The 22,862-nt window shown below is 35.4% G+C and overlaps 3 protein-coding genes across 3 annotated transcripts; all 3 read left to right on the forward strand.

The window, feature by feature from the left end:
- The first annotated feature begins 190 nt into the window (after positions 1-190).
- Positions 191-11,352, forward strand: LOC107906463 (phosphatidylcholine:diacylglycerol cholinephosphotransferase 1). The gene is made up of 5 exons (XM_041111861.1): positions 191-613; positions 689-768; positions 10,318-10,564; positions 10,724-10,861; positions 11,041-11,352. The coding sequence occupies exons 1-5, from the start codon at positions 191-193 to the stop codon at positions 11,329-11,331; spliced, it is 1,179 nt and encodes a 392-aa protein (XP_040967795.1). The 3' UTR covers positions 11,332-11,352.
- A 429-nt stretch (positions 11,353-11,781) lies between these two features.
- Positions 11,782-14,266, forward strand: LOC107959660 (palmitoyl-monogalactosyldiacylglycerol delta-7 desaturase, chloroplastic). Its single transcript, XM_016895760.2, has 5 exons — positions 11,782-12,671; positions 12,750-12,890; positions 12,979-13,119; positions 13,613-13,719; positions 13,829-14,266. The coding sequence occupies exons 1-5, from the start codon at positions 12,042-12,044 to the stop codon at positions 14,025-14,027; spliced, it is 1,218 nt and encodes a 405-aa protein (XP_016751249.1). The 5' UTR covers positions 11,782-12,041; the 3' UTR covers positions 14,028-14,266.
- Positions 14,267-21,074: 6,808 nt separating this feature from the next.
- On the forward strand, positions 21,075-22,862 carry LOC107959659 (protein LURP-one-related 12). Its single transcript, XM_016895759.2, has 2 exons — positions 21,075-21,792; positions 22,368-22,862. Exons 1-2 carry the CDS (start codon positions 21,568-21,570, stop codon positions 22,761-22,763), a joined length of 621 nt encoding a protein of 206 aa, XP_016751248.1. The 5' UTR covers positions 21,075-21,567; the 3' UTR covers positions 22,764-22,862.

The raw sequence follows: 22,862 nt of genomic DNA on the forward strand, positions 1-22,862 counted from the left end.
CGCTGTTGCGACCCGTTATACCAGCCCAAATCCTGCTGCGTATCGATTTACGAAGGATTGGCAAGAAAAGAATGACTTGGCTAGGCCTTGTTTACACAAAGCAAGTAAGCGCAACAAGAAGGGGGCTGATTAGAATCGAAGGGATTTGCAGTTTCAGGTGGGGGACTCAGTCCTTGCCAAACTACACTTGATGTTGCGATATACGGGTTTGCACAAGGGGCTTGTGCGAAGGTATGAGGGGCCGTTTAAAGTCTTGAAGAGGGTAGGCAAGGTGGCCTACAAACTTGAGTTGCCAGCAAAGCTCAAGCTCCATCCAGTATTCCATGTAAGCATGCTCAAACCATACCATGGGGATCAAGAGGATCCAAATCGAGGCAAGTCGGAACGAGCACCAATGGGGGTAAAAGTCTCTTATGATAGAGAAGTTGAAAACATTGAGGCAGATCGTGTGGTGAGACAAAGGTATCATCAGCCACGACACGAATACTTGGTACGATGGAAAGGACTACCTGACAGCGAAGCAAGTTGGGAACCTGCCGAGGCATTGTGGCAATTCCAAGAGGAGATAACCCAGTTCCATGAGGGGGACGCGACGAGGGCGTCGCTAGAACAAGTGGGGGAGAATGTCATGGGTTGCGAAAGGAGACTTGCAACCATGAAGGACTTGTGCGACTTATCGCTTTTGAAGGAGGTCATTCGGCCCAATCAGACTGGTCCAGTGCTTGGAGAGATTGAAAGCCCATCTCTGGAGCTTGGCAAATATGGAAAGTAATCTTCAAAGATATGCTTGGCAAATATGGGAGGAGATCTTCAAAGATATGCAATCTTAGACTTTAATGTAATCTTTAAAAGATACGATCCTATAATCTTAGAGATTTGATATCTTGATAGCTTTAGATCTTAGCCATTGATGTATTTCGATCTGTATCGTTGATGTTGGAAGGCTCAACTATAAATAGAGGCCTCCCCCCTCATTGTATTCATTGAGTGATTAATAGAATTTTGAGAGTATTCACTCAAACTTTTCTCTCAAGTGTTCTTATTTTTCTGTGGCTTTTGTTCATCTTTTGAGATCGTTCTTACTTCGTTCTTCTGCTGTTCTTCGTGCGTTCTTGAGAGGAGTTTCATTGAATCCTCATTGTTGCGAGACAGGCTGACTTAAGCATTTTTGAGCGAAGGATCCTTAATTGTCGCGAGATAGGCTGACTTAGGCGTTTTTGAGCGAAAGAAAGCTTGAAGCCGCACGGATTGCTTGGGAAAACTCTAAGTCCGTGACACTAGTTCAAAAGATGGTCTATTTCTTCGTATAAAAGAAAGGCTGAGTTTAAATAGAAGTATATAAACTAAACTCCGAGAGAAAATAATATTTAAAACAGAAGTTTTCGACTTTCCAGCATTTGAATCGCGCTGGCGTTTTGAAAGATCCGTATAAAAGGTTTTTTGGCCAGGAAAAATCAAACCCACGATAAAAACCAATGAAATGAAACTTTTCTAAATTTTAACAAAAACGTTAAAAAAAAATTTTCTCCCTTTTCTGGGATAATTTTCTCACCTACATTTCTTTGGAAACTTCGCCGTTGCATTTTTTTCTTCCATTTCCTTTTTATTTATTCATCCAGCAGTATCTTCTTATCATGTTTCGTTCTATTAACACTGTTAACAACCATGAAACGGGTATCTTCCGCTAATGTTTTCAGTACCACCGCCACAACGACCCTTCTTACCTCTCCTTATAGACCTCCCGATAAGGGTAACTGCAGAAGCAACAACGTTAAAGTTATGGGTGTTAACATTAATGGGAGACAACATTAATGGCAAACAATACAAAGTGGTGCAAGTTTAGCACCCTAAAGTTGACTTTGAAAAAGTGGCATGGGATAATTTTTTTTGGTCCTTGAGATAATGGGCTATTTATTGTTTGGTCCTTAAACCTCAACTATAAATAGGCCTTCTCATTTCTCATTTCAATTCATCCCAACCAATCTTTCTCTCTTAGTTTTCTCTCTTCTCCCATTTGAGAATTCTTAAGGAATTCTATTTGTTTGTAATACTTTGGAGATAGTAAAGTTATCATCTGGTGTTAGTGCCCGAGGACGTAGGTATAATTTACCGAACCTCGTTAAATCTCTTGTGTTCTTTCTTGTCCTATTTTTCTTTCAATATTTGAGGGTATAATAGTAGTATTTAATTGTGCTATTAAATTACTATAGAAGGGATATTCTGTCTAAGGAAAGACTTGGTATTTAAGAGATCCATGTGATCCACCTCTCTTCCCTGGGAATTGAACTTTGTGTGATTTTTTAGTACAATAATTTACATGCTTCCGACCCTATTGGAACAACAAGTGGTATCAAGAGCCGAAGGTTAATCGTAGTATGCTCTGTGGTTGTAGTTTGAACTGATCTTCCACATCAGAAAAGATTTCCTTAGGTATATTGAAAGATTATGGAGAAAACGATCGGTGTAGGAGCTTCAACATCGTCCATGTGGACAAGACCGACAATTGCAAATGCAAGATTGGCCGTGGAGATCTTTGATGGCACGGGTCATTTTGGTATGTGGCAAAGTGAGGTTCTAGATGCCCTTTTTCAGCAGGGTCTAGACATTGCCATTGATGAAGAGAAACCAGATGATGTACAGGAGAAAGATTGGAAGGCGATCAATCGGTTGGCATGTGGCACAATTCGATCATGCCTTTCTCGAGAGCAGAGGTATGCTTTTTCAAAGGAGACTTCTGCAAATAAGTTGTGGGTGGCACTTGAAGAAAAATTTTTGAAGAAAAACAGTCAAAATAAGCTCCACTTGAAGAAAAGACTGTTTCGCTTCACATACGTCCCAAGTACCACAATGAATGATCACATCACCAAATTTAATCAGTTAGTCACTGATTTGCTGAATATGGATGAGACATTCAAAGATGAAGATTTGGCTTTGATGCTGTTGGGGTCACTTCCTGAGGAGTTTGAGTTCCTAGAAACTACTCTACTTCATGGCAGGAGTGATATATCTCTGAGCGAAGTCTGTGCAGCCTTATACAGTTATGAGCAGAGAAAGAATGACAAACAGAAAAACTCAATCAGAGATACAGAAGCTTTAGTAGTCCGAGGTCGTTCATACACTCGGAAGAAAACTCAAAAGGGGAGATCAAAGTCAAAGTCCAGACTCGGGAAAGATGAGTGTGCCTTTTGTCATGAGAAAGGCCACTGGAAGAAAAATTGTCCAAAGCTGAAGAATAAGGGAAAAGCTGCTGTAGATGCTTGTGTTGCAAAGCATGATACTAGTGACTTTGAACTATCACTGGTTGCATCATCATCGTCGTTCCATTCAGATGAGTGGATATTGGATTCGGGTTGTACCTTTCATATGTCCCCTAACCGGGAGTGGTTCTCTGATTTAGTAGAACTAAATGGAGGAGTTGTTTATATGGGCAATGACAATGCCTGTAAAACTGTTGGGATAGGTTCAATCCAATTAAAGAATCAAGATGGATCAACCAGAGTTCTGACTGATGTTCGGTACGTGCCCAGTTTGAAGAAAAATCTCATCTCATTGGGAGCCTTGGAATCCAATGGTTCAGTTGTTACTATGAGAGATGGGATTTTGAAAGTGACATCTGGCGCACTTGTGATATTGAAGGGCATCAGAAAAAATAACTTGTATTACTACCAAGGTAGTACAGTTATTGGAGCAGTCGCTGCAGCTTCCGGTAACAAAGACTTGGACTCAATGCAGTTGTGGCATATGAAGTTGGGACATGCCAGCGAAAAATCCTTGCAAATTCTGGCAAAGCAAGGATTGTTGAAAGGTGCAAAGGCTTGCAAATTAAAATTTTGTGAGCACTGTGTTCTGGGAAAGCAAAAGAGAGTGAAATTTGGCACTGCTATCCATAATACAAAAGGTATTTTGGAATATATTCACTCAGATGTGTGGGGGCCTTCCAAAACACCTTCGTTGGGAGGAAAACACTACTTTGTTACTTTTGTTGATGACTTTTCCAGAAGAGTTTGGGTGTATACCATGAAAACTAAAGATGAAGTGCTTGGAGTTTTTCTTAAATGGAAAACTATGATCGAAAACCAGACTGGCAAGAAAATCAAGCGGCTTAGGACGGACAATGGAGGGGAATATAAAAGTGATCGTTCTTCGATGTGTGCCAAGAGTATGGTATTGTTCGACACTTCACAGTTAGGGATACACCACAACAGAATGGAGTGGCAGAGCGTATGAATCGAACATTGCTGGAGAAAGTTCGATGTATGTTGTCCAATGCTGGGTTGGGCAAGCAATTTTGGGCTGAGGCTGTGACATACGCTGGCCATCTTGTTAATCATTTGCCATCATCTGCATTAGAAAGAAAAACTCCTATGGAGGTATGGTCTGGAAAACCGGCTACAGATTATGATTCCTTACATGTGTTTGGAACCACTGCATATTACCATGTGAAGGAGTCAAAGTTAGATCCGAGGGCAAAGAAAGCTCTCTTTATGGGAATCACTTCTGGAGTGAAGGGATTTCGTCTTTGGTGCTTAAGCACAAAGAAAATGATCTGTAGCAGAGATGTTACCTTTGATGAATCTGCCACATTGAAAAATGTAACATATAAAGATATTCAGACGAGCAATACTCCACAGCAGGTGGAGTGTACTCCAAAACAGGTGGAGTTTGAGCAGATGGGGATTTGCCCAGTTAATAAGTCTAATTCTCCAGCCACAATGGAGGAATTAGAGGTTGAAGAGGTTCTGACCCAAGAACCACTAAGTACACCAGAACCAGTTGCAGTTGCAAGGCCACGGAGAGAAATTCGTAAACTTGCTCGATTTACTGATATGGTGGCCTACGCCCTTCCCGTTGTTGATGATATTCCTATCACTTATCAAGAAGCAATGCAAAGCTTAGAAAGTGATAAATGGAAAAGCGCCATGGATGAAGAAATGCAGTCTCTCCGGAAGAACAATGCTTGGGAGTTGGCGCAATTACCGAAAGGTAAAAGGGCAATCGGATGCAAGTGGGTATTCGCAAAGAAAGATGGATCTCCTAGCAAGAAGGATATTCGCTACAAGGCAAGATTGGTAGCTAAAGGCTACGCTCAGAAGGAGGGAATTGACTACAATGATGTATTTTCCCCTGTTGTGAAGCATTCCTCCATTAGAATTTTGTTGGCCTTGGTAGCACAGTTGAATTTGGAGCTAGCTCAACTTGATGTTAAGACGGCTTTCTTGCATGGTGAGTTAGAAGAGGAGATCTATATGACTCAGCCAGAAGGATACACAGATGCTGGTGGTAGAAATTGGGTTTGTAAGCTTAACAAATCGCTATATGGATTGAAGCAATCCCCGAGGCAGTGGTACAAGCGATTTGATAGCTTTATGAGAAGGCAGAAGTACACAAGAAGCAAATATGACAATTGTGTATATTTGCAGAAGCTGCATGACGGATCTTTCATTTATCTACTCTTGTATGTTGATGATATGTTGATCGCTTCGAAGAGCCAAAATGAGATAGATAAGCTGAAGGCTCAGTTGAATCAAGAGTTCGAGATGAAAGATCTAGGTGAGGCCAAGAAGATTCTCGGCATGGAGATAAGTAGAGATAGACCGAGAGGCAAGCTCTGTTTAAATCAGAAGCAATATCTGAAAAAGGTATTACAATGTTTTGGTGTAAATGAAAACACAAAACATGTAAGTACCCCACTTGCTTCTCATTTGAAACTTAGTGCTTAATTATCTCCGAAGACTGAAGATGAAAGAGAATATATGGCGAAAGTCCCATATGCCAATGCAGTTGGGAGTTTGATGTATGCGATGGTGTGTACGAGGCCTGACATTTCACAAGCTGTTGGAGTTGTGAGCAGGTATATGCATGATCCTGGAAAAGGACATTGGCAAGTTGTGAAATGGATTCTACGGTATCTTCGAAAAACCGTAGATGTTGGTTTAATTTTTGCACAGGATGAAGCACTTGGTCAGTTTGTAGTTGGATATGTTGATTCCGACTTTGCTGGTAATTTAGATAAACGTCGTTCAACTACGGGGTATTTGTTTACTCTTGCGAAAGCCCCAGTGAGTTGGAAGTCTACCTTACAGTCTACAGTAGCTGTGTCTACTACAGAGGCAGAATATATGGCAGTTACAGAAGCTGTTAAGGAGGCTATTTGGCTTAATGGATTGTTGAAAGACTTAGGAGTTGTTCAAAGTCACATAAGTTTATATTGTGACAGTCAGAGCGCTATTCATTTAGCGAAAAATCAAGTCTATCATTCAAGAACCAAGCATATCGACGTAAGATATCACTTTGTGCGGGAAGTCTTTGAAAAAGAAAAAATTCTACTTCAGAAGATTCCGACAGCAGATAATCCCGCAGATATGATGACCAAGGTGGTAACAACAATCAAGTTTAATCATTGTTTGAACTTGATTAACATCCTGAGAATTTGAGCACCTTCAGGTGTATGGCGCTCGAGAGTGCATTTGTAGGCACTACAAAAGATAACTTTATCGAATTTGGGGAGTTGAAGGAAGTGTGTGAAGATTTGATTATCCTAATCAAATCTTCAAGGTGGAGATTGTTAACATTAATGGGAGACAACATTAATGGCAAACAATACAAAGTGGTGCAAGTTTAGCACCCTAAAGTTGACTTTGAAAAAGTGGCATGGGATAATTTTTTTGGTCCTTGAGATAATGGGCTATTTATTGTTTGGTCCTTAAACCTCAACTATAAATAGGCCTTCTCATTTCTCATTTCAATTCATCCCAACCAATCTTTCTCTCTTAGTTTTCTCTCTTCTCCCATTTGAGAATTCTTAAGGAATTCTATTTGTTTGTAATACTTTGGAGATAGTAAAGTTATCATCTGGTGTTAGTGCCCGAGGATGTAGGTATAATTTACCGAACCTCGTTAAATCTCTTGTGTTCTTTCTTGTCCTATTTTTCTTTCAATATTTGAGGGTATAATAGTAGTATTTAATTGTGCTATTAAATTACTATAGAAGGGATATTCTGTCTAAGGAAAGACTTGGTATTTAAGAGATCCATGTGATCCACCTCTCTTCCCTGGGAATTAAACTTTGTGTGATTTTTTAGTACAATAATTTACACGCTTCCGACCCTATTGGAACAACAATGGGTAATAAGAAAGCAGGCGCTCATGGCAATGTTGCATATTATCACGTTTTTAATGGCGGTGTTTGTGATAGCCCAAAGTTGACCCTAGTCGGGAAGTAGTTTCGGGACCGCTAAACCGAGTCACCGAAATGTTTGAATGTGATACTTATTGTCTAGAATATGTAATTATGAATGTGTGAAAATTTCAAGCTTCAATTTGGTTGATTTCATGTGAATTTAGTCAATAGGACTTATGTGAGAAAATTCTAAAATGTGATAGGTCAATGTGTGAGGACCTATTAGTGCATGTGGACAAAAGGGGGGACTTGCATGTCAAATTCCCCCCTACTAGTAGTGGCCGGCCATGACAAGCATGGTAGACCAAGTTTGATGGCCAAGACATGTCATAGACATGTTTTGTTGGTGCATCATGGGTGGAAAAAAATAAAATAATAGGCATGGAAATTAAATAATAAAAAGGAGTTTGATGAATACACAAAAAAAAAGTGTGTAGTTGATTCTTTTCCCCCCATTGCCGTGAGCTAAAGAAAAGAGAGGAGAAGATCTTTGTTCATCCTTTTCTCACCTTCATTTAGCCTAAATTAGAAAGAAAAACAAAGAAAAAATTTTCTCATCCTTTGGTTCATCCTTGGCCAAAAATTTTAAGGAGGAAAGAAGAAGAAAGGTGAAGAGATTCGGCCATGCATGTAGCTAGGCTAAGGTATGTTTGATGATGTTCCATGAGATGCATGCATGTTTTAGTTGTTAGCTTGAGTTCTACCTAGCCCATGGTCTAAATCTTGCTATGTGATAGAAATGGCACTTGACCATGGATGCATCATTCTTGGTTGATGTTTGATGTTGTGGTGATGAGGCATGAGGATGAGTTAAGATTCGGCCTAGGTGGAGGTCGTGTTAATGCCATTGCATGCAAAATATGAAGCTTGTTAATGATGCATGTGATGATGGCTTGATGATTCTTGAACCTCCTTTTTAGCATTTTTGTGTGAGCACATATGTGCATTGGTTGCTAAATGGAGAAGAATCGGCTAGCAAGATGTGTGCTAAGGCCGAATGTAACTTTGCATGTTAATGAGCAATGCATGTGTTAAATTGATGAAAAGGGGAGGATGCTTTACTAGTGTGTATATGTGTGTATTAAGTGTTGAAATCGACCCCAAAAATAGACATGCATATTCGGCCAAGGGGAAAGAAATTAGCTAATATGTTGTGTTGGTGCATGGTTTTTGCATGTATGAGACTTTAATGTCTAATGTATAAATATGGGCTAAGTGCCTTGTGTTCATCTTTTTGATGCCTAAATGATGAAATCAATTTATTTGTTTAATTAAGCTCAAGAGCAAAGGGGAAATAAATCCGATAAAGGGAAGGAAAAAGTGGTCGAATAGTTAGCGGAATCGTTCGACAACACCCGAGGTAAGTTCTTGAGTAAGAGAGCTTAAATTACGATGTGATTAAATCATGCTCTATGTGAGGCTATTGAGCCGAATGTGCAAGGACGATATGTGCCTTGTGTTTGAGTTTCGCAAATGAAAATGAAATATGAATGTGCCATGAATTATTGTTAGATGTGCATGATTAATTGAATGCTGTCCGGGCTAAGTCCCGAAGGCTTTGTGCTAAGTGAATATATCCGGACTAAGATTCGAAGGCATTTGTGCGAGATACAAATTCCGGGTTAAGCCCCGAAGGCCTTTGTGCGAGATACTAAATCCGGGTTAAGTCCCGAAGGCATTCGTGCGAGTTATTAAATCCGGGTTAGCATTGTGTGAGTTACTAAAACCGGGCTATGTCCCGAAGGCATTTGAACGAGGAGCTATATCCGGTTAAATCCCGAAGGTACGTGATTTGGTAATGAATGAGCTTGCTGTAAAATTCCAGCGAATACTCGAAAAACATCCCAATATGGGGATATGTTACGTATGTGTTGAATTTAATCGAGCCCTTACAAATAAATGTTCGCTCAGTTGATAAACGAGCTACCGGCCTTCGGCTAAGTTAGTCTATTGTGTATGTACATAAGGGTTGTTAATGTTGTGAAGCAAGTTTGATATCGGTAAATTGCGTATTGTGAAATATTCCGTTTAGCTAAATGTGTGTTATTCTTTGTTTATGCTGGAATTCCTTGCTCAAAACCTTACTAAGCATAAATTGCTTACTCATTACACTGCTCCTCTGTTTTATAGATTTTTTGGTTCTCCAGCTATCGGACTCGGGATCTTGAAGTCGAAGTCGCCCACACTATCAAAGGCTCTTATGGGTACTATTTTGGTTGAATTTTGATATGGCATGTATAGGACTACCCATTGTTGTTTTTCGAGTACTTTATGAAATGTATAAGTGTACAGCCATGCGAAAATGGCTTGTAGAAGTGGAGTATGGCATTAGACCATTCGTGTTTATGAATGTATAGATGGTTTCATGACGTAACTATAGTTGGAATGGAAGTGTTGAGCAAATGATCAGCCATTGGAATGGCTAAGTATGATCATATGTGGGCATATGTATGACAAGGCCCTAGTTGGTCCATGAAACCCCGAAAATAGGTAAGGTTTACTTTGAAAACAGAGGCTGACAGCAGCAGTGGTGTGGATTGGAAAAATCACAAGAATTCGTAGGAGTGGAATTAAATAGTGAATAAATTATGTAATCGAACCTTGATGAATCTACTTTCATATGAAAGTAACGAAACAATCATATGAACAGTACAGTAAGAGATATCCGGGTTCTTGTGGAACAGGGCCAGAACAGTTTCTGGATTCCCTGTTCCGACTTTGGAAATTCACTATAAATTGACCAGAGATAATTAGGGGTCATACCATATATGTATGGATTCCTCTCTGAGTCTAGTTTCCAAAGAAACAAACGGCATCAGTATTGAAGCTCTGTGCAGAGAGATATCCAAGTCGTAATGGAAAAAGGTCAGTGTAGTCGACCCCTGTAACATGGGAGACTTTGACTAATAAACTGTACTAATTGGCCCGACCAAAAATTCTAGAAAAAAATACATAGGTGGGGACATGAGCCTAGTTTCAGGGAAAAATCACAAAACTGATTTTCGAGTTGTGAAACTCAAGATATGATTTTTGAAGCGACTAGTACTCAGACTGGGCAGTGTCTGGAAAAATTTTTCAAAGTTTGTTAACATCTCGTGTCCGACTCCGGTGTCGGTCTCGGGTTCGGGGTGTTACAGTGTTCATTCTGGGAAACCCTCTTTCATGAAGTGGACACTCAATGACGTTGTTAACGTGGTGAGATCTTATCGCATACCCTGTGTTTTCGCGGTGGGGCTAGTGTTTTTCATGTACGTGGAGTACACGATCCCGATGGTGCCCCATTCCTCGCCGCCCTTAGACTGGGGGTTCCTCCTCACCCGCTCTTTCCATCGCGCGTTGGCTTCGCGGCCTCTACTTAACACGGTTTTAGCAGCTCTTAATACGGTAGTTTAAAGCTTTTAATTTTTCTTTAAAGATCCTTTTTCTTTTTTCACCTTTTCTTGAATTTAATCGCTTGATGTACTTTGAATTTGTTTGCAATATTAAGCCAAAAAAAATGGTTTGAACCCAATCCAACTTTGGTTCCATTTATGTTGTGTTTAGGTGTTCGTTCTGGTGCAGACAGTTTATATAGTATGGGCATGGCTAATCGAGGGTCGGCCAAGGGCTACAATCTCTGCTTTGTTCATGTTTACATGTCGTGGGATTCTTGGTTGCTCAACGCAGCTCCTATTACCTCAGGTTAATACTCCATTTTTATGTTTTTCCATTTTCCATTTTTTGTTTTATCTTTTTTTCGGCTAAGATAGCACTGTCTTTTTTCTTTTCTTTTGTGTGTGTGTGTCTATTCTTTTTCACATGAAATCGAGACTTTATTTTATAGATATTAATTTGATTGTAAATTGGTTGATGAATGGCAGGAATTTTTAGGGTCAGGGGTAGATTTTCCAGTAGGGAATGTGTCGTTTTTCCTTTTCTTCTCAGGGCACGTAGCCGGAGCAGTGATTGCATCGTTAGACATGAGACGAATGCAGAGACGGGTAATGGCTTGGTTATTTGACATTCTCAATGTGCTTCAATCACTCAGGCTGTCAGCTACCAGGGGTCATTATACTATTGATTTGGCTGTTGGCCTTGGTGCTGGCATTTTATTTGATTTTCTTGCTGGTAAATATGAACATAGCGAACCTCCACTTCCTCTCGTTCCATGAAAGAGATTTGTTAACCCTTCACTCTTTCAATGATTTCCGGATTTAGATGCTAGTCGGCAAGCTTCATATATGTATATATTTTCTATCATACTGTAAACATTATCATCTGGCAGTGGTAAATGGTAAACACAAAACTCTCGCAAATTAAAAATTCCAAAAATTAAATATACTAATACCTAACGTATATCCGTATTTTGGTATTTCGAGTATGGTAACATAATTATTAAAGGGTCCGAAACCGATGGGATTTTGAGTGGTACCTATCATCGACCGTGTGGCCGAAAAGGGTCGAGTTGAGACGGAAAGAATGACCAAGTTGTTGCCATTCCTCGCACGCTTTTGCGGCTGTTTTTAACTTCGCTAGACAAAGAACTCAACTTGGCAAGATAGGATAGGAGGACAACTTTGCTTGGAAAGGGGGAGAGAGGAGACCAACAAAAATATGTGAATCATGGCAACTAGATTAGTTAAAACAAGTAAAGGGCTAAAACAAACAAAACCCGACTACAAAAATATATGGATGTCGTTTCACCACATCTCTTCTCATCTAAACAAGCAACAAAGATCACCTTATCAGCGCATCTCTGTTGTCCTATTCATGTGCCACTTCCTTCTTCTATTATCCACAATTTCTTCCCGCATTTTAGAAGACTATATAATTTGACAATAACCCCAAAATCTTCAAATTTGGCTTTAGCTACAAACCGACCATGGCTTCTATAAAACCCAGTTTTTATTTTGAACCCACTAATGGAGTCGACACCATAATGGCTTTAATCACATCAGCATTGTTAAAGCCCAACTCCTTACCTTTTTCACCTCTTCAAAGAGTAACACCAACAGCCAAAACTAGACGTTTCTCTTGCAAAGTCCTAAACTCTGGCCATCCAGACTCGGAATTAAATCAAATACAGAGAAAGCAGAGTCCTTTGGATTCAAGTTTTGTAACTCAATTACGTAGGAGTTGCAGCAATGGGAAAGTGTCGGCTTTGGCTAATGGGGTGTCAGTTGTAGCAAAAGAACCAGACCATGATTTGAAAACCCAGGGTAGAATTTTGTTCTCTGATGTGGTGGTGCAAAAGAGGAGGGAAGTGTTTTGGAGGGGAAACTGGAACGCTTTGGATATAGCCTCTGCAGGTATTGTCTTGGCCATGCATTTACTCAGCCTTTGCGCACCTTTTTACTTCAATTGGCCTGCTTTTTGGCTTGCTGCTGGACTCTATTTGGTATCTGGACTGGGGATTACATTGTCTTTCCATAGAAATCTTTCTCATAGAAGCTTCAAGCTTCCGAAATGGCTGGAGTACCTGTTTGCTTATTGTGGAGTACAAGCACTTCAGGTCTGTTCTTTTCAATTCCTTGAGAAATACTTCCATGCGAATGGTAATCTCATTTGATTGTTGGTTTGGGGATTTCAGGGGAATCCAATTGATTGGGTTAGCACACACAGGTACCACCACCAATTTTGTGATTCTGAGAGAGACCCCCATAGCCCCATTGAAGGGTTTTGGTTTAGCCACATGAACTGGATCTTCGATACCAGCACTGTAATTGAAAAGGTACGTCTATTTCTCTATCTCTTCCTCAAACATGTAAGGTCTCATATATATATATATTCATTGTTTTGCATCAATGGAACATTTACAGCGTGGAGATTCAACCAATGTTGGGGATTTAGAGAAGCAACCCTTCTACAGGTTCCTTCAAAGCACCTATATCCTTCATCCAATCGCACTTGGAGCTTTGCTATATGCTCTTGGTGGGTTCCCATTCCTAGTCTGGGGAATGGTAAGCATGTTCTTCAATTTCTCTATCATTCTATATTTTGAGGATTGGCCTATTTTGTTTGATTAGTAGGCCTTCCACTTGCCACAGAGCTAGTGGACCTACTTTCACGTGAACAGAACATAGCCCAAAATGACAGAAAGTTGAGAAAGCAAAGCATGCTAAATTCTAGCTTGTGGACTGGATCAGAAGCTGGAAAAGTCTTATCCACTTGATTCTTTAAGCTCTGCCATGCTTATATTGATGCAGTTTCGACAGTTTAACCAAAACATAACAAAAGAATAAATAACAGTACATTTAAGAACGGTACAAAGCTAACACTGTAAGAATCTTGAGGTTGAGGTTGAGGTTGTCATGCCTGTTGTGTTACATTTTGATTAGTAAGAATGAAGATGAAACAAATTTGGGTTGGAGCAGTTAATTTTCCACATGTGAAACGTGCATTAATGAAGAGAAATAAGCTCATCTGCATGCCTTGACATGAAACAATTGGCAGGGTGTGAGGACAATATGGGTATACCACATCACTTGGCTTGTAAATTCAGCTTCCCATGTGTGGGGGAAGCAAGCATGGAATACTGGTGATCTGTCCAAGAACAATTGGTACTATTACTGAATTCCCTCTCTCGCTTATATATATTTATACATATTTATGGTTCTTGTCTGTTGGTATCTTTTTATCAAGGTAGTGGTAAAGAATGTTTTCTTTCAGGTGGGTGGCATTGCTTGCATTCGGAGAAGGTTGGCACAATAATCACCATGCATTTGAATACTCAGCCCGACATGGTCTGGAGTGGTGGCAGCTGGATTTGACATGGTATGTAATCAAGTTTCTTCAAGTTGTTGGAGTAGCAACTGAGGTTAAGCTACCTTCTCAACTTCACAAGCAAAAGATGGCTTTCAACAACTGAGGTGTCTCTATTGGAAACCCTTCTATTCTAATCTTCAGGGCCTCATGCCTTCATTTAAAGGAGCTTGCTTAACAATGATGACCCTTAGCTGTGAACTAGATTTCCTCACTCTTTACCTGAATTCAAATTCCATTATCAACAGCCTACCCCCAAAATTCTTAAGGCTTGAAACTGCAACATTTCCTGTGTATGTTGAGACCTGTTGCAATAAATATAAAGGTTGAGCCATAGTTAATTTATAACTTTGATTCTTTTCATTGTTAATAAGTATTTATTATTTATTATTTATTTTTATAAAGTTTTTATGCCTGCAATTATCATATTAATTCGAGGCGATCGTAAATATTAAAATTATTAAGAGATCAAAAAATCAAAAAACTAATCTGAATTTAACATTAAAATTAGGTATGGATGAATTGTGAATATATATTATCTTAGGAATACAGCCTCGCTATGTATGACTTGTCTTTTCAGTTATATTTATTTAATAATTAAAATTATAAATAAATGTTCAATATATCAAATTTTATTATTTTTAATTTTTAAGATTTTAACTTTTTAATTATATGGTTTTTTTTTATAATTTAGGAATTTAGATTTATGGGTAGAATTTTTATTTTGTTAAACGTAAAATAATGTTTAATAATTTTTTGATAATAAAATTTAATAATTTTTTTTTGAAATTATTTTTTAATTTTATTAAGAAATGAAATATTTAAGTATACAGTTTACCAATATGTTTTTAAGTAAAATTCTTTTCAAAAGTATTCTGAAAATAAAAAGCAAATTACAAAAAAACTCTCACTAAAAGTTTCAACAAATGTAATTTACTAATTAATACTAAAAAGTAAAAATACATTATGAAAAAAAAGTAAATACCAATAATTCAATTTTTTTATAGAAATAATTCAACTTTTAAAATTGATAGATTAATTGGAAAAATAGAGAGATTAAAATGACTAATAACCTTAATTACTCTAAAAGAATTAAAGCAATTCTGAAGAGAAAGACCATTTTAACTCTAAAGACTCCAAAGGGACTAAGGGAGTAAAAATCAAGTTTTGATTTTGAGTGTTATTAATTGGATATATTATTCGTTTTTTTTTGAAGGTTTTATTTTATTTTATTTTGTGAATCAACAAGCTATCTAAATAAAATTAACATAGACGAAAATTTATTATTGGATCAATCTTAAGAATAAGTAATAACTATTTAAGAACGTATTTGAATACCTGCATATATGTACTCCTTTCTGTAGCCATATATTGGCAATTTGATCTGCAATTTGGTTTCTTTACCTTGGAATGTGCTTTATTTTCTATTGTTGTATCGCTTATAAGCTCATATGAATTCTTTGTATCAACGTTGTGGATGAATTTGCTAAGTGTACATCTTGAATAGCTTTGACGACCTTTAAATTATCAATGTGGATCACTTCTTTTTGATGCCCTATTCTTTATATAAGAGTCAATCCATCTAGAATACCTCAGTGTGCAACATAAAAAACTGAACATAATTTCAAATAACGATTGAAACCCGTGGTCCATTCCCCTTCTTGCTTAAACGCCACCCCCTCCACGTGACAACAAATCCTGTATCCATCTTAACGGTCCCATAAGTGAATAGATGAGTCCAATTACCCTTAAATATAATATTCATCAATTAGAATTATTAATTTTCTTTTCGTTCTTGGCTACTTTCAGTTACAATTTTTATTTTGTAACTGACTTTTTAGTTCAACTTTACTGTTTACATTTTTAAACATTAAATGATATTATTATGGTGTAATCAATTTTTAAATTATTAATTAATTTAGATTGAAAACGTGTGAATGAATTAAATTTATTTAATATATACCATATTATATAAATATAGAAAATGTCCAAATTACACTTTTTTTTTCTTTTATAACCTATGCTTTTTGAGCATTAGAACAAAAATCAAAGCAATATTCTCATAATTAATTAAGAAAGTATTAAAATTATTAAATTTAATAAGTTATCCAAATGACCATAAAAAATATGAATGATAAACTTTCATTTTGTAACCTTTATATAGAAAAATAATTAAGTTTTAGGAGATTGAAAGTTGAAATAATACAATAAAATTATGCTTATAATTGGCCAAATACCTTCTTACTTTATAATACATGAATTTTAACTATTTAAAAATACTTTTCAGTTATTAAAAAAAACAATGAGATTTTATGATCAAATTATAACCTCTAAGAAACTAATTAAAAGGCACAATTATGAATAACCTCTAAAGTTCAACAAATAAATTAAATTAATAGTAGTAAAAAAGCTCGTAATTTTAATAATTTTATTTAAAAAACCTTAAATTACCCTACTCACTCTAGATGGAGTTGAAAATAAATATATAAACTTTAAAAATAAAAAATAAATACATAAATGAATTTTAAAATATAACAATAAATTTTAAAAATTATATTTTAACATTAAGTAGCAACAAAATCACAAACAATTTAAATGTAAAAATAAAATTTAGAAATTACAAAAAATTAATTCTTTTCCAAAATACCTAAATTATCTTTATTAAATTATTATACTACCTAAATTACCTCATTTACTTTTAATGGCTGACAAAGGAGCGTTATGTGATGACTATACTATTGCTTTAGATTTAGTCACGTTTAGGGCATTTGAGAGGTCAACGAAACTTTGACATGCAGCCAGAATATTGGGTATATATTTGATGTATTTTTGTATAAAAACATATTCTTGATTCAAAAGATAATCATGGGATGTCATCCCCTCCATATATGTTATGCAATTGTCAAAGATGTCATAATTTGGCTTTTGTTTAACTTAACTAGTTTTTACATTTTTCGACAAGTTTTGATTTTCTTTAAACATAAAATTTGATCGCACAGGTGGGTGATGTATAAAGGCAAAAGAGGAAAAATTCTGGGAATCATAATCTACATTATAGCATCATCAATTTGACTAATATCTTTTAAAGCAAAAGAATACATTCATTTTCTTTTTAAACTTTGTCATTAAGTCCTCTTAGCTTTTCAAGATCTTATGTATTTATTATTTTAAAAATTGTAATTAAAACATAATCTTTTATACGTTTAGAAATATTGAGCAGTAAAACGTTCCATCATACATAGTAACATAGTATCCTAATCAATGAAACGAAAGGGATGAAATCATTTGGTGGAAATTAAGTCCACCCAGCAATGGAGGAGGAGGGCTTTCCAATTACCAAATTCAATTATGACGGAATGGGCGAGCAACAACCCACACCCTCCACTAGTTATATGATTCCATCAAAAGTCTATATCATTCCTCCATCTCATATTCGCATTTTCTTTTCACATTTCTGTTGCATTTACTACAAATTCATTCTTTTCCATCAAAATATTTTACGGTAAACTACATCCGACTATTATTTTTTTTTAATTTGGTTATTCTGTCGTTAAATATCTAATGTTCTGGTAATTATTGATTTAACTATCATTTTTTTTAATTTAGTCATTCAATGAATTGAGATTATTTTTTAAGGTTAATTTTTGTTAAGTGTGGTTAAATATCTCACGTGGTCCTTATCAATTCAATCATAATTTTAAAAAAAATCTGTAAATAATCTAAATTTGATCTTAAATTTAAAAATATATAAATATATATAAATATTTTGAAATATGTATAATAATTTTAAAATATATATAAAAATAAAAATATGCAAAAATATTTTTGTTTTAACAGGGGTAAAATAATAGTTACCAACGCAAAAACACTAAATAGCAAAGAATCAGAAAGAAAAAAAAATATACATAGATATTTTCAGATCTTTTTTGAAAAATCAACTCCAATTTGTGAGGCGCGTTACAGTTCAAACGCTCAACCGGCTTTGGCTTCTTTTTATTTTCTCCCTGTGAAAGAGGTCACTGCTTAAAAAGTTCTAAACTGTGAAAAATGTCGGTTGTCGATTATAATTCTAAAATGGCTCTTTTCCTCTTCTTTTTCAATTATTTGTTTGAATTATAAGAAGATTTGACAGATCGTCCATGAATTTGTCTTTGCTGAAAAATATGGATCCATATGTCTCATGCATAGTGGCACCTTAATGTTCTTTGACAGTTTCACATGAGTTTTGGAAGAGGGGGGGGGTGTCAGGGTTACTGGCTTTGTTGCACATTATTATGAATTATATAAGCTATTTGTTCATTACGTATTATTAATTTTCGAACCATATTATATAAGTAATAAAAAAACACATTTAGCTAAATGGCACATATAGATCCAATAAGTTAAAAGTTGGTGTTAATTACATAAAATGATTTCTATGGTTTTTCCAAATTTTCATCATTCTTTCAACATTTTTATTCTATATGGTATACGGAATTAAATTAGACATAGATTCTCAATTTAATCTTTTTTTTTTTATGAACACTCCAGTTTAAGATAAAATTGATGTTTTAACTGCATGCAATAATAAGCATCAATGTGTTGTTTCATAATAAGTTGCTTTATTTTATATTAATGATCTAAAATAATAGTTAGTGTTGGTAGGTATACACTGATATTTTAAAAAACAAATAAGTAATGACGAGTGAGAGTCTAATTCCTATTAAATACGGTCAAACCTCTTAAAAATGAAAAAAAAATGCATTTAAATTCCTTTTTAATGTATAAAATTTTAAATTAATAATGATAAAATTACATATTAACCCTCTTAATAAAAATTTGATTAATTATTTAAAAATTATAAAAATATAAGTTATTAAAATAATGATATTACATTTTTATTATTATAAAAATATATAATTTAATTCCAACCAACCTAAAAAGAATTTATGACTGGTGATAGCATTCCACCAATCTCTTAACATTCCCGTAAATCTGGAAACAAATTCTATGAGAATGTTGTAATTATTATCTTCAGTCAGTTTGCGAGTTTCTAGCCAATAATGAAATTCTTGAATTCTGTCAGGCCATTTTGCTGGTGGCAAATCATCAAGAGCGAAAGTGATTCTTCCTATGGAAGTTTTTGGTATGTGTCTCTGTGGTGCAGAAGATGATTTTGGCATATCTTGCATTTCATCGTCGCTTGGTTTTTCAACTTTAGTTGTTTGAAATGCTTTCTATAAATCTCCATCTTTTGTTTCTAACTTTATTTTCTACATAACGTATAATATATGTGCACGAGAATGGGAATGGATAAGAAGCAGGAACTGGAGGTGCCATGGCCATGGCCATGGTGCTCTTGTTGATGACATCATCGATTTGCATTATTGAGCTTAAATTATTTTTCTTTCGTTTTCCTTTGGATCTAAAGCATAATGTTGTATAGCTTTTACCCGGCCCTTGTTCTCAGGCTTTTCTTCTTTTCTTGTACTGGGTTGCTGAGGAAAACTAGGAAGACAGTGTCTGTCTATTTTATAATTATAATAATTGTTTTGAAGTTATTAGAATTATACATGTTCAGAGTGGAATCTGATAAAAAAATCGAAGCATTAATAATGATATTATTTTAATTTTGATATATTCTTACCGGAAAACTGCTAAGTACATTGGTAGGCATAAAGAAATCTATGATTCGTAAATGGATAAATTAATTTAATTTGTTTACACAGGTGGAAAGTAAGTTGAGTCACGGCAGGCATATATTTTATGAAATTAAGTGAATATTTGATATGGTGAAAGAAAATAAACATTAAAACTAGATATGGAATCTATTATTTGTTAGGCCTAAATTTGGAAGAGATTTATTCTTTATTATCAAATTATGAGCCATCAATGGTAGAATTAAGCAGATCAAAGGAATTGATCCAATGTGTTTTGACTTTTCATCAATTAGGTATACTTACCCCTGCATGAAAGTAAAAGTTTATAAGTGAATCAAATGAAGACCTCTCGTAATAAAATTGTTAAAAATAAATATAATTTTTTATTATCTTTCCTTAAAATTATAAAAAAATTATAAAATGATAAAATTCGTTTTAGTAAAAACTATAATTTGATATATTTGTAAGCTGATTTTCTTTTCTCTCTTTGAAAACTCTTGTTCCTACCTTCCCCAGGGTTAGGCACCTTTTGTTATGTAAGAGTGAGTAATTCTCGTTTATTACAAATTATAAAATACAAAATATCTCCGACTTATATTTATTGTTAATATTACGGCTTTTATCTTATTTATAAATAAATTTTAATTTTCATTTAAATATAATTATTTTTTTTAAAATTGAATAATAATCTCAACGAATGGAAATTAAAGTCGGTCACAGGTTTTAGAAGGTAATGAATAGCATCAACTTGGAAACTATAAACATCATACTTATCAAGATTAAAAAATTCGAATAATTATAAAATGAACCAAATAGGGTTTATATGGAGTTTGAGTTGGATAAAACTTCAACTTACTTTTGAATTTATTGCTTCAAAAGATTGAGTTAATTAGTATTATACTACCAATTGGTATCAACAGATGTCATGTTAGTGGTATTTGTAAAAGAAAATGAAATAAAGGCAATAAAGGAACAAATATCATTTTCTCTAATTGTTCCTTTCTCATTTGTGAGGTCTTCCCCCACTTTCCATTAAAGCTTGAATAGGACATCATGGTGCAACATTAAAAAGAAATTAATAATAAATAATTTTATATTTTTTTATGCATGCTTCTACTTAAACCTTTTTTCTATCTCACATTTTCATTTTTTTAATATTAAAAAAATCACTTTTATATATTAGAAGTGAAATAAAAAAGTGCCATATGGCCCACTCTTGTAAAATTAATTCTTTTTTTACTTTGGTTAACATGAGTTCAACAGAAAAAACTGTTTTTTTATATATATATATTAGTAAAATTTTGAAGAAATTATTTTTTATGCATCGGATTTCTTTCAAAATATTAATGAATATATGAGATGAATATTTTTTTCAAAGTAAATAGTAAAAAGAACATCTAAAATCATAAATGTATTAATAGGTCGGCTGGGCACATGATAACCAAAGTGTAGGCAGTGCAACCTTTTCTAAGCAATGGATAAGTTATATAGTAATTCAATTTAAGCAGGTGGTGGACATATTCCAATCGTTTTTAAAACATTGTCCGAGTTGTAAGGATAATCAACCGAGTTGCACCATAGATAAAACTGAGTCGTACGTATTCGATTCACTTTTTTCATAGTTTAAGCTCTGACTTGTAATTCGAGATTCATTTTCTCTTGGGGGCCCCCGTGCCTAGATATTTTTAAGGGAAATGGAATAGTGGCTTTAACTTCGATATAATTAGTAATAATTAATGTAATTCACATGTTCGAATTTCAGCATCGACTTCTGATAACCCACTCATCTTCTTCCCAGAAAACACTATAAATCCTCCCTTAAACGCTTTACCTTTCTTCAACGTCTACTTTTTTATATTTTCCATTCCTCACATTTCTCCACAAAAAAAGTCTTCCAATTTTTTTCCCAGTTTCTTCCAATTTTTTTCCCAGTTTTTCTTTGCTGCAATAATCAAAGGCAGTGGGATCTAAAGAATCGAAGGGTTGTTTGTATTTTAGGGAAACGAAATGAAAACAGGTTTGGTGGTGGATGGCGATTATGTATATGAAGAAGAGAAGCATCTAACTGTGCTTAAAACTTCGCTTTTCTTCGCCAACGATGGCTTCACTGCTTACGATTGTAAAGGTCAGTTGGTTTTCCGAGTGGACTCGTACGGTCCTGACGCTCGTGACAAAGCCGAAATTGTTCTTATGGATGCTCATGGAAGATGCCTGCTCACTGTCAGAAAAAAGGTATTTTTTTCCTTTCTTTTCTATTTAAACGATATCTCTGGGTTCTGTTCAGTGAAATGGGAAAATAATTGGATTTGCTTTTATGGGTTCTTTTATGATCTGATCTGGATTAATGGGTATAGATTTGATTTCCAAATGGTTTAAGAAACTTTTGACAACTCGTTCATGGTGGCATTTGAACGATTTGATTCGGTTTGTCTGAATCTGTTTAATGAAATGGGACAATATGATCTGATTTGGATTTGGATAGATGAGTAAATATTTGATTTACATACGTTTTAAGAACTTTGGTAACTCGTTCATGGAAGGTTCTGACTTACGAGTCAACTCGCTTAGATACTTTTTCCCCTTATAATTATTTTTTCCCCTTTTTTGGCAAGTTCAGTTAAAGGGATAGTTTTGGTTTTTATCTCAATTTGATTCCCCATTTACGGAAAGCAATATACAAAATCTAATTTAGATTTTTACTAAATGGGGCATTAATCATAATCTATTTCTGTTTTATTCGCAAAGGAGAAAAAAGTATTTTCAATTTAAGTGAGTTAACTCGTCTTCTCCCTTATTTACCTGAACAGAGGCCGAGTTTGCATCACCGGTGGGAAGGGTTTTTAGGGGAAAGAACAGAGGGTCAGAAACCGATCTTCAGTGTGAAAAGATCATCCATTATCGGACGGTGCGGGATGACAGTGGAAGTGTTCAACAATCCAGGGCTGGAGTACCAGATCGAAGGGAATTTCGGACAACGGAACTGCACGATCTTCAACGCGGCCAAGGAATCAGTGGCTGAGATTAAACGCAAAGTTGATGCATCCACTAACGTGGTGCTTGGTAAAGACGTTTTCTTGCTTTCTTTAAAACCCGGTTTTGATGGGGCCTTTGCTATGGGTTTGGTGCTCGTTCTTGATCAGATTAACGGTGACGATTACGTTGAAAATGATGAGGCCGAGATGATCCCTACCACAGAGGATTAATGTGCTGTGCATTTTATAATTTTCTTAAACGAAGAGATGTGGAAAAAGAAAGCTGCTTGTATATTATTACAAAAGTAATAAGAGTTTCCTTTGAAAGAA

Source organism: Gossypium hirsutum, chromosome A05, assembly GCF_007990345.1.
Source record: "Gossypium hirsutum isolate 1008001.06 chromosome A05, Gossypium_hirsutum_v2.1, whole genome shotgun sequence".
Lineage (NCBI taxonomy): Eukaryota > Viridiplantae > Streptophyta > Magnoliopsida > Malvales > Malvaceae > Gossypium > Gossypium hirsutum.